The 12,027-nt window shown below is 32.2% G+C and overlaps 1 protein-coding gene across 13 annotated transcripts in view; it reads left to right on the top strand.

The window, feature by feature from the left end:
* Dach2 (dachshund family transcription factor 2) overlaps positions 1 to 12,027 on the top strand; it is a 488,288-nt gene that overhangs the window by 458,910 nt on the left and 17,351 nt on the right. For 6 of the 13 annotated variants that reach the window (XM_021728784.3, XM_021728781.3, XM_005328846.4 and 3 more), the window contains 2 exons: positions 8,001 to 8,149; positions 8,275 to 8,422. In XM_021728784.3, coding sequence (XP_021584459.2) covers positions 8,001 to 8,149; positions 8,275 to 8,422 — 297 coding nt within the window. Of the gene's footprint in view, positions 1 to 8,000; positions 8,180 to 8,274; positions 8,423 to 12,027 lie in introns of all 13 variants that reach the window. The other 7 variants (XM_021728779.3, XM_021728777.3, XM_078034579.1 and 4 more) reach the window with 2 other exon arrangements.

Genomic DNA, 12,027 nt, shown 5'->3' with positions numbered 1-12,027 from the left:
GGAGTATTCTTAAGCATGATAATGTTTGAGAGCTAATTCTGTGTTTTATTTGATTAATAAACTTTACCATTATACTTTTCCATGATTGTCTCTACTTAGCTATGTTAGCTAAAAGGGGTAGGAAGAGGAGAATGCAGTGACTTTAAAGGTGACACTGGAATTACCAGGTCAAATCAATAAATTTTCCTTCCTGATTTCTAACAGATTAAGAACAGAGGTTTTTCTCCCCTGGTTGATGGAAAGGACTGAACATCTCTTGGCAGTGAGGCAAAATGAGAAATCTGCTTTACAGCCTCTGCATTCAGCCAGATGACTGAACCCCTGCTAAGCCTAAAAGCAAGCCTGTATGGGAATCCTAAGTCCATTTTTCAGACAATGACAAAATATTATTACATGGAAGGGTTATCTAATTGTATGGAAATGTGTAGTGCCCCATCTATCTTAAACTCTTTAAAATATCAGCTATTTCCCACCTTGCCCCTACTCCAGTCATGCCTCATATTTGCCAATTTATGATTCATACTGTTATTTGATTCCTTTCTACTCATGTAATGTTCTCTGCAGCATTACAAACAGAAGTAGCCAGGCTGGTTTTCTGGGCAAGAGGTTTGTATTCATGCCTCTGTTGCTGATTAGTTGTTTATATAAGAAATTTGTGTCTTCCTTGCATTTTTTTGGATTAAATCCTTGTCTCCACATGAATATTCTTTCTATTCTTGAAAATTAGCATTTATTTATTTCTAGGCTTTAGAAAATCTATAGGTGAAACAAAACAAATAAGCCAGATTTGCTTTATCTCTGATACAATAATAGATCATCTCACAGAAAATTGGAAAGTAGGTATATGGGTCAGAAAGATTCACACTTATTATAATTTTTACTCAAAGATTATGATATATAGACAAGTTCAATAAATTCATGTTAGATATTTTATGACAACTATAAAGCTAGTTTTCAATACTGTAAAATTTTAATTTGTAAACTATTTCTAAATTATAATATTTGTTGATTTTATTGGAAAGGCCGAGTAGACAAGTAATATTTTACTTCCATCTCTTCTTCCTTCCTCCCACCACATACAGGTAAAAATATTTTAAGATTACAAATTTAAGTAGAATCTTGTATTTTTTTCAATAGAAATAGTGGAATAAATCTGATTATTAGAAGTTTTACATGGATTTGAGATTACCAATTCACATATCCAAAATCATAGCAAGGGTTGCACATAGATATAGTTTTCATTCAATATACTGAGGAAGGCAGCAGTGATAAAATAAAAACTAGGAAAGGGCCTCAGATCTTGAGAAGATTACATGTAGTATGATGAAATAAATAATAAAAATAAATAAGAAAATTATATGTATAATTTATATGATAGTAAATTTTGCAGGAGAAAAAGAAAGCATGTTAAAGGAGGGTGGGAATAGGAGAGCAGGTTGCAGTTCTTAATAGGAGGAACAGAAAAGGTTTCACTGTAGAGTGACAGTTAAGCAAAGAATGAAGGCTATGATCCTCACATTAAATGCACAAACATTCTAAAACTCACTTTTTAAAGCAACTAGTTCTCAATCATTGATTTGAACCTTATTTTCTTAGCAAGCTTATTAAACTCTAGAAGTTCAGAGGAGAAATGGAGATATATTTAAGTGTCCATTCATTGAGATTTTCCTTTATAAGTCTAGACCACTGGTTCTCAACCAGTATTGACATTTTGCCAGATAATATTTTGTTGTTGTTGGGGATGGGGACAGGGCTGTCCTAAATTGCAGGTTATTTTGCAGTATTCTTGGTCTCTCCCACTAGATGTCAGTAGTAGACTTCTTCCCACCACTCATACCAGATTTGACAAGCAAAAAAAAAAAAAAAAAAAAAAAAAAAAGTCATTTCCACCTACTGCCAAATATCCTCTGGGCAGCACAGTGACTCTTGGTTAGGAACAGTCTGTGGTTAAGAGCCATTAAAATTAGTCTATTGACCTAATTGAATGTAAAAATAGACTCGAATGATCTTTCAGAACATGGTGTTTCATAAGGTTAGTTAATAGATGCTTAGGTGGTCAAATACATTACTATGTTTCTGTCCTTCTCAATGACCACTTAACATTTATATTGCATTTACTTTGTGTCAGGCATTATTCTATGAACTTTATTAGTCTTTATAGCAATCCTAAGAGGTAATTTTGTTGTCATCTTTCTAACTTTACAGAAGAGGACACTGAGTCACAGAATAGTTAAGTTACTTTCCCAGGGGCTTGAAAATAATAAAGTTGAGATTCAAACACATAGTTGCTTATACTTTACAGAGTATTAAAGGTCCAGTATCTGGCTCTGTATTGCTCTGCTCTCAGCTGCTTATTATAATATATAACATGTGTTAATATTTAGTATTTCCATTTTAATTATTTTTAATTTTTTTTAGTTGTAGTTGGACACAATGCCTTTATTCCATTTATTTATTTATATATGATGCTGAGGATCGAACTCAGAGCCCCGCGCATGCTAAGCGAGTGCTGTACCGCTGAGCCACAATCCCAGCCCCCATTTTAATTTTTAACTGGCACATAATAACTGTGCATATTCGTAGGGTACAGTATGATCTTTTAGACACATGTATACACTGTGCAATGACCAAATCAGATTAATTGGCATTTGCATTTTAAAGGCTATGAGATGTTCTGCTTTAAAAGTTTTAGCAAAAAAAAATCTATTATTATGCTGTGTGAAGTTTTAATTTCAGATAACTGACAAATCACTTTTAGCATAAGGATTACCAATGGAGTATTTTTGGACATGCCTATATTAAAACATGATTTGATATTTACCTGAAATTCAGATTTCACTAAGGTTCTTATAAAGTATCTGCAAACCTTGCATTAAGGAAAAATATTTAGCACTATTTAGTCTAGATTTTTCAACATTAAACAAGGAACAATTTTTTGCTAGTACACTTAATATCTTGTGGAAATTTTGAGAGAACACTTTTCAGCTCAGTGATAAGTAAGTTTGAATGTTTGCCACAGAAAATGTGACTCCCCTCCTTCTTTGAAGTAGAGGCAGTTAACAATCTGTGCTTTGTGATTCATGCTTAATTGTCTGCTTCTGCAACTTACTTATTTTTTTCCAAAATAATTTATCAGTTCCTTAATGACTAGGTATCATACTTCCTGCAAGGCCTTCATTGGACCTAATATTTGTTATTGGCATAATATTTTATCTGGGAGATGATTTAATTCCAATTCATAATTCATAGAGGAGCCTGTTATACCAAATTGCTAATCTAAGGATCCAGAGCAAAAGAGGAACATAATTGGTTTTAGCAGTATTCGATCTTAGTTTCTCAGGTTGATAGCCATTCATTCATTTTCTACTAGTTTTCTGTTTCCATTTATTTGCATTATTTTATTTCATCTCCCCAAACAATTTTGGGATAAGGTTTTTCTTTTCCACATTTGATGATTGTAGCACTTGAGGAGTCATTGTTCAGTTGAGTCTATGAAGGCTTCCCTATATTCATGCAGGTCACATCATTACACAGCAGTTGGTCATTTTGTTGTTGTTATTGTTCTTTAGTTTGGGAGAGGGAAGCAGGTGTCTTGCTTGTGCTGAATGTAATACTAATGACATTGACAAAAGAAAGTCCCTTGGGCCAGCTGTATTTAGGGGAAAGCTCTCAAATCAAATAATGGAATATAATTTACTTGTTAAAGAATAAAACTGATGACCTATAGGTAGCTGCATTTTTCCACTGCTCAGTGAGTCATCTGTGTTCAATTTCTATTCCTGAATCATAATCCTCAAAGCGCAGAGGAAAGTAAATACTTAGCTCTACAAAAAAGTGGGAGAATAAGTACTGGCATCATATAAAATGTCTCCAGGAGCCTTGACTTTAATTTTCAAGGGGATTTTTCTACTTGGAGCATTTACCATATATTTACTTTATTCTACAATTAAAGTTCTTATTAACTTTTGCATCTATTCATCTGGACCCCAAGCAAGAAATTAAAATAAAGAGCTTATTGTTTATGTGGATCCCCAAGTGCTATTACAAAGTATGGCAGGTTTAACAAACAGGCTCAATAGAAATGGTCTCCACATTACATCAATAATTGGAGAGGTTGCTCATGTCCTTGACCAGATTGCAGTTGTGTTAGGTTTTTTTTTTTAAATTTAAACCATTGTGTTATATATGCTGATAAAGGGGTGTGTGTGTGTGTGTGTGTGTGTGTGTGTGTGTGTATGTATGTGTATATATATATATATATATATATATATATATATAGTCAGTTTTTTTTAATCAAAACCCTTTCTCAGGATCACAAAGAGCTGCTTTTATTAAACTGACAATCTATGTTTCAAGTATTTTCCCATTTTTAATTTTATTGCCAATTAGAATTTCTCAAGCTCACCTGATATATTTCTATGTAACATTGCATTTATTCCATCTCTGAACAAAATGTAAATGCCATTCAGATGTGAAGATCTATTATAAGATTGAAATAAATTTCAAATGCATTTATCAGTCATTTTGAAGCATGTGATTTAAATCAGAAAAAAAATTCCGATGAATAGTTTCACAGTTTCTACTCATATACACTAAGATTAATATGTTTCTACTAGTTTTGGGTTATTACAGACCCTAACATGCAATGTGACCTTGGTCTGAAAAGTATGTTTGGTTAGCACAGAAACTTAATCATAACAAGTCATAAGTAGAATCCTTCTTCTTTACTGCCCTTTTTCTAGGACTAGAAAATTTATTGCTTGTGGGACAGGTAGGATATGAACAATGGGCCAAATAGAGTCCAGGGTTATCTCATCTGTGTGAAAACTGCTGCTGAAAATCGATGTGACCTCTGCTACACTGTCATCCCAGTTCCCACCCTCTGTGTCCTATTTGTCTTTTGGTAGAAGCTTAGATCTGTGTGCTGTCTCTATGCGTCTCTCTTGGGCCAGATTATCAAAATGAATCATAGCCTGCATACCTCTTATATTTCTATTTATTTTCCTGGTGTTGACTAGGTCTGATGAAATATGATTCTTTTTGCATTTGATCCTCACTGCAGCAAGCAACACCTAATTCAGCTGTGTCTATCTCTTTAAAGAAGAGTAATACTATTTTGAAACTTCAATCTATGGTACAGCAACATTACAACCATGGACCATGCAACCTGTCTTCATAGTCAATAGTAATGTTCCTTTCAGCCAATTTAATGACATTTCTTTCAGCTTCAAACAGGAGACTTCTAGCAATTTTAACGTAGTTATAATTTTGTTTTGTGCATACTGAATGTAATGCTTTCATTTTCAGAAAGAGTGCCCCTCAGATTCTTACCACTGAAGTTATACATGTGTGTAGAGTGAAATATAACAAGAAATCCAGTACTTTTAAGATCTCTGTCTCTGATACAAAATATTTATTTAGGGGAAATATTATGTTGTCTCTGAATCAACAGATAGTCAATATTCTAACTTTGTAGTGGTTCATTTTGTAAAAATAGAGCTTTCCTGCTATACAAATTCATACTTTAAGATTTATAATTATCAATTCAAAAGTGCAGTCTCTCTAGCCATTATTAGTATTGATAGATCAGTATTCAGTCATTCCATCTACTTTATGCACTTATGTGCAAAACACAACACTCAAACAGTACAAATAAAACATAATAGTGCTTGTCTTTTTGAGAAATGTATTTTTAAAATATTAGAGCTGTTAATTTTAGGATTTAGTTTTTTCTACAGTTTTATGAGATAATATTTTAAAAGAAATCATGTAGTTGAACAAAGTCAAGGAATTTGTGATGATGTGCTGATCTTTTCTGTTCTTTATGGAAAACTCAATCTTTTCCAAACATACCAGTTATTTGAGAGACACAGAGAAAAGAGAGAGAGAGACAGAGACAGAGAGATACTCTATAAGATGCTTAAGTTTATTATAAATATTAATATGATTATTATAGGCATAAACCTATGAGGGAGTTATAGAAAATCCATGCATTATGCATTAATGATCAAAATACAGTTTCTTTAGGTTTTCTAAAAGTTAGTTCCAGGGAAATATAGCTTTCAGTGCTGAAGAAAATTAATGTGAGAATCTATGCATTTTACTGAATTTTTGAGACCAATAAATAATGTTAATTTTTGGTTTCAAATAATGTGAAACAGTTGCTTTTCTTAAATAATCATTTAGCATTTTTATCACTGTTGATTTTAGAAAAAGAAAATTAAGAGTATTTTATTTATGGACAATGGTATCCCATTAAGTAATCTCACTGAAGTTTCCCGCAATTGTTTGCCACAAATTTCCACACAAGAAATTCCATAGCAAAACACGATGACTGTGAAATCAATGGGTTTGAGAATCTGCTCACTACGTATGTAGGCTACTTGCAATTGAAAAATGAAGTCTAACTGTATGGCAAATCAATATTTGCATCCTTACAGGAACCACACCACTAGCTAGATTTTTTTTGTTATTGTTATTTCCATACCATCTGAAAAGTGGTTAGGACAACATTTAAGTCTAGTCTTTTTCCTAAGTGAGTCTCTTTAGAATATATTAAGTCACTGAAAATTGTTTCCATCCATAAAGAAGCCTATTTTTCAACATTCACTTATGCCCTGTTGCTGAAATTAGGAAATGGCAGTGAGGAGAGTAACTGAAGTTTAATGATTCACCTGATTATACTGTTGAACTATAATTAGGAGTAACTGAGTTTGTTAGGTTTCATCCCAAGACTCTGTGTATCAGGTTTTCTTAATTTTTTTTAAAAAAAATTGTAGATGTAGAAGGGCAGAATGCCTTTATATGTTTATTTTTATATAGTACTAAGGATCAAACCCAGTTTCTTGCACATACTAGGCAAGCACTCTGCCACTGAGCTACAGCCCCAGCCCAGTTTTTTTTTTATTTTACATATGTCAAAAAATGTCTCCATTTTCAGTTATAGAGGAATTTTGATATCTGGTTCGTATATCTCATATAAAATATTGTCAGCCAAAATTCAAATTGATAGCAGAGTAGTTATGTTTCTCAAAGTAAGAGATTCCCTTTCTAATTCAATATATCTGTCCAAAATAAATCTGAAACATCTTAATAGAGAATTATTCTGTTGATGTCTCTTTATCTGGTACTAAGAGACAATCTGATTAATGAGAATGTGGAAGAAAATAATATAAAATCTAAAGGTGAGGGTTAATACAACTTGCATTTCTGTGGCTTAATTGGTTTCTTTTTTTCATAAAGAATACTTCCCAAGATTAAAAGTAAGCAATGGAATACTGTTTAGTAATAAAAAGGAAGAAACTATGGAAATATGACACAATGTGAATAAACCTCAGAGAAATGATATTAAGTGGAAGAATCCAGGCAAAAAAAGCCACATATTGTGTCCAGAAAAGGTAAAACTTTAGAAAGAGAGTAGCATACTTGCTGCCAGAAGCTAGGTTGGGTGAGTAGATTAACTATAAATATGTATGAACAATCTTTTTGCAGGGTATTAAAACATTCTAAAACATTGGTTGTGAAAGAAAACTCCATACATTTACCAAAAATTAAGCATATACCTAAAATAGTTGAATTTAATGTCTTTAAATTACACTTCAGTGAAGCTGTTAAAAATAATGAAGACAGGTTGGTATATAGGTAGATACATAGATTTGAAGAGAAAATAAATAAAGACAGCTTATACATTACTAGAAAGTGGTCTGATTATCTAGTTTATAGATATTCATAAACAGGTACATCAGTTGTATTTATCTGAAAATCTTTTCAACAGATTTCATTTTATTTCTTTAGCAATAAATATGGTTTCAATTTCATGGGTTCAGTATTGAATCACTTATCTTCAGAAAATAGAGGCAACTGCACAATAGGTATGTTTTCTATTATGAGTGTCCATCATTTAGTTTTTGGATCAGTATTTGTAGATGTCTGTTGGAGGTGATTTGGTGAAACATTTGACCTGTTAATTTGTGAACCTTCTGACATAATTTTTTTTTCAGAAGAAGTACCTGTTCAAATTCCACTGATGAAGTCACCCTTGGACAAGCTTCAACTGGCTCCTGGGCAGGCCTTGCCCCCTGGATTCCCTGGACCATTCATTTTTGCTGATAATCTATCCTCCGTGGAGACTCTGTTGACCAACATTCAGGTCAACAATATTTCTATAAACAAAATAAATGTAATACAAGACATTAGCACCTACACAAATTATTTTGTATTTGAGAAATTAAAACAGATAAGATGAACTGCATGTCATTTGCTGTACTTTGACAGGGTCTGCTGAAAGTGGCTTTGGATAATGCTCGCATCCAGGAGAAGCAGATTCAGCAAGAAAAGAAGGAACTGCGAATGGAGCTCTATAGAGAGAGAGAGATTAGAGAAAACCTTGAAAGACAACTTGCAGTTGAGCTTCAAAGCAGAAGTAAGTTCAACATGTTCAGTTACAGAGTAAATATTGTGTTGGAGGTATTTTTAATAATTATTAGAAATATTACCAAAGATAGCTTAATACTGCTGAAAATAAATAAGATACAAAGCAAATCTGTATGCAAACCACAACGAAAGAAATGTATAGTCCATCTCTTTATACTAAAAAAATAATGAACTAGATCTGTACTCTGGGCTAGTTCCAGATTTAGAAAAATGAATACCTATAATTCTCTTGCAATGTTAGAAAATGCATATAGATAAACTTATAATTCCTTACATATGTAATGCTTATTCTTGCTCGGCACAGTGCTACATTCTGGAATGAAAAAATGAATGGACTCAGTCCATGTCCTTGAGGGATTTACATTTTAGAGAACTAGCACAAGCAGTTAAAGTTAAAAAAAAGTGGCAAAAGTAAACATGCACAGTCTTCATGATTATATATAGAGGGTTTGTTTGCTCCGCTTGCTGGAGTGGTGAGGAGATATAAGGAGTATTTTCTGATGCTGACACCTGAATCTGAGTCCTAAAGGATCAGCAGGGGGAAAAAAAGAATGTGCAAGGAAACAAGTGGGGCATTCTAGGCAGGGAGATCAGCATAGGCATGGAGAAAAGAAACTTCATCCATGGGTGACTATAAACAGTTTATTATTGGGGCTGGGGATGTGGCTCAAGTAGTAGCGTGCTCGCCTGGCATGCCTGCGGCCCGGGTTCGATCCTGAGCACCACATACAAACAAAGATGTTGTGTCCGCCAAATACTAAAAAATAAATATTAAAATTCTCTCTCTCTCTCTCTCTCTCTCTCTCTCTCTCTCTCTCTCTCTCTCTCTCTCTCTCAAAAAAACCAGTTTATTATTAGAGTGGCTTTGAGTTTTCTGAAGTGAATGGTAGGAAATGATGCACATAAATAGGTGTAGAATTTAAATTATGAAGAATATTTTTAACTTTGTAAAAGATTAGCTTTGATTTTATCCTATGGGTGATTGGAAGTATTAGTATATAAGCAAGTGAATCATTGGATCTGAATTCATTTGGATAAATTACTCTGATCATGGGGATAAATTAGGGGAGAATTAATGTAAGACTAGTGGTAAGACTAGGAGCAGAAGATTCAGAATTTCACTTTCATAATTTCCACATCTTCCGTACATTTTCCATAAAATATTAAACAGTATAAAAAGTAAAAGTTATGAATTACAGCTTCTTTCTCTCCCCTGCTTATTCTTCTATTGAAGGATCACAAAATCTAAAATAAGTAAAAGGTTGAAAAGTGTGAAGGAGAGGCAAAGAAAGAAAATAGACCAAATGGATAACTCTAGTCAAAGAAGGATGATTACACTTGAGTAAACTTGACTGACTTTACACTACCTCAAAGTAACAAATTATTGTTTCAAGAGCTTGAAAACATACTCTGTATTTTCTTTAGGTCCTAGGAATCATTGATTCAATATAAAATGGAATTTCAAACACTGCATTTAAAAAAATGAAACCTGTTTTCCTTAACCTAACAAATTCATTAAATACAACAAAGCAAAGACTTTATTGTCTTTTTTAAAGTTTGGTGAAATTAGTTTATCTCTGATAGTATGTGAAATAGTGTGCAATGATTAATAATCATAATAACTCACATTTATTTACTAAGGAAATTTTTATTCTAAAACAAAAAAAACATATGCTAAATACAATAAGCTTCTTAAATTGACTCATGAAAATCTAGTACATATAGTAAAATTAACTTCTAATTTTTAGGGAATATACTCACTTAATGTCTGTTTGCTAACATTTCATGGACATTTTAGTTCTACATTTATAATATCTATTATCCTATAAAAAGTTGTAGACCTGGTAGGCATAATTAGTTATCAAATTTGCCTTGAAGTACTTGTATTTAACAAATTTAGCATTTGTTATAATATGATAAGGCTAATACTACTATAATTACTATCATCACTAAAATTACTACCATTTAGTATTTAGTCACTATTATAACCACTACTATTACCATCAGTACTGTTGCTACTACTAGCTAATAATACTTACTGTCTACCATGTGCTGAGCACTGTTTTTAGAACTTTATTTGTAATTAATTACTAATACAACTAAGAAAACTACTATTTATCCTCATCACTATCTACTTCATTTCTACAAATCTCAGCAACCTCATCTATTACAATAACTTAACTAGATAATCATTTAAATTTCTTTTTGCTTACTTGAATATCTCATATCCAGTATACCCAAATTTTAAATGTCTTTTAAATTTTTTTATTTATACATAATACTAGGATTCATTTTGGCATAATTACAAAGCATGGAATATAATTTGCTCTAATTCAGTTCCCAGTATTTCCCCTTTCCCTCACCTCCTCCCTCCCCTTGTTCCCTTCCCTCTACTCTACTGATCTTTCTGCTATTTACTTATAGATTGAGATTGGCCTGTGTCCAATCAATTACCTGTCTTGGTCCACTAACCAACTCTGTTGTCCCTAGGCTTTGAAAAACCAACTTATGTGATACACAGGTTTTGTCAACTAAATTCAGAGTGGTAGAAACATAATACCATATTTTCATTCTTTTTTAATATGTATTTTTTTAGTTATAGTTGGACACAATACCTTTATTTTATTTATTTATTTTTATGTAGTGCTGAGGATCAATCCCAGGGCCTCACATGTGATAGGTGAATGCTCTACCACTGAGCCGCAACCCCAGCCCCATATTTTCATTCTTATAGCTAAGTAATACTCCATTGTGAGTATATCAAAATTATAAACTAAGTTCACCTTATGGAATAGATAGGGCAGAAGGTTGATATTATGGTTATAATGCCACATATCTCCAATAATATAATAAAACAATATTAATATATAACCTACATATATAAAAATATGTAATATCATATAAATATAGAAAAAGAATTCTTATTACTTTTTCACCATAAAAGAAAAATATGCTCCACACTAAAACCAAAAATTCTACCCAATTGTTTTTTGCTGGTAGCTATGCTACTTGAATTAAACATACATATCCATATGCAATAATATACCATGATATTATTTGCAGAATAAACATTTAAAATAATAGAACGATAAAACAACAGGAAACTTTGGGGTCATCTGCCTTGGTCCACTAACCAACTCTGTTGTCCCTAGGCTTTGAAAAACCAACTTATGTGATATACAGGTTTTGACAATTACCAGTTATATCATTTTAGGTAAATCTTTGACCTCTCAAAGACTCAGTGGCCTTCTATAAATGGAAATGGTAGTGTTTTTTCTTACAGTGTTAATTAAGACCTTAATGTGTTACATTCTCAGCAAAATGATCAGTACATAGTTGGTTCTGAATAAATTATAGTTATTGTTGTTTATTTTAATAGTTTTAATGTAATCTGTTTGGCATTGTTTGCAGTATGTGAAATCACAAATTTCAACTGAATCAACATATAGAATATTTTTGCCTCATTAATTTTATTTGAAACACAAGTTTGTTTTGACAAAGGCATTAAGTTACACATTAATTTCAATAAATCTAGGTTTCTAATTTAAATAATTTGTTTATTGCTATGTTTAAATGATATTTGAATATAATTAT

Source organism: Ictidomys tridecemlineatus, chromosome X (genome assembly GCF_052094955.1).
Source record: "Ictidomys tridecemlineatus isolate mIctTri1 chromosome X, mIctTri1.hap1, whole genome shotgun sequence".
NCBI classification, from domain to species: Eukaryota; Metazoa; Chordata; class Mammalia; order Rodentia; family Sciuridae; genus Ictidomys; species Ictidomys tridecemlineatus.
This window is presented reverse-complemented; position numbering and strand designations above follow the sequence as displayed.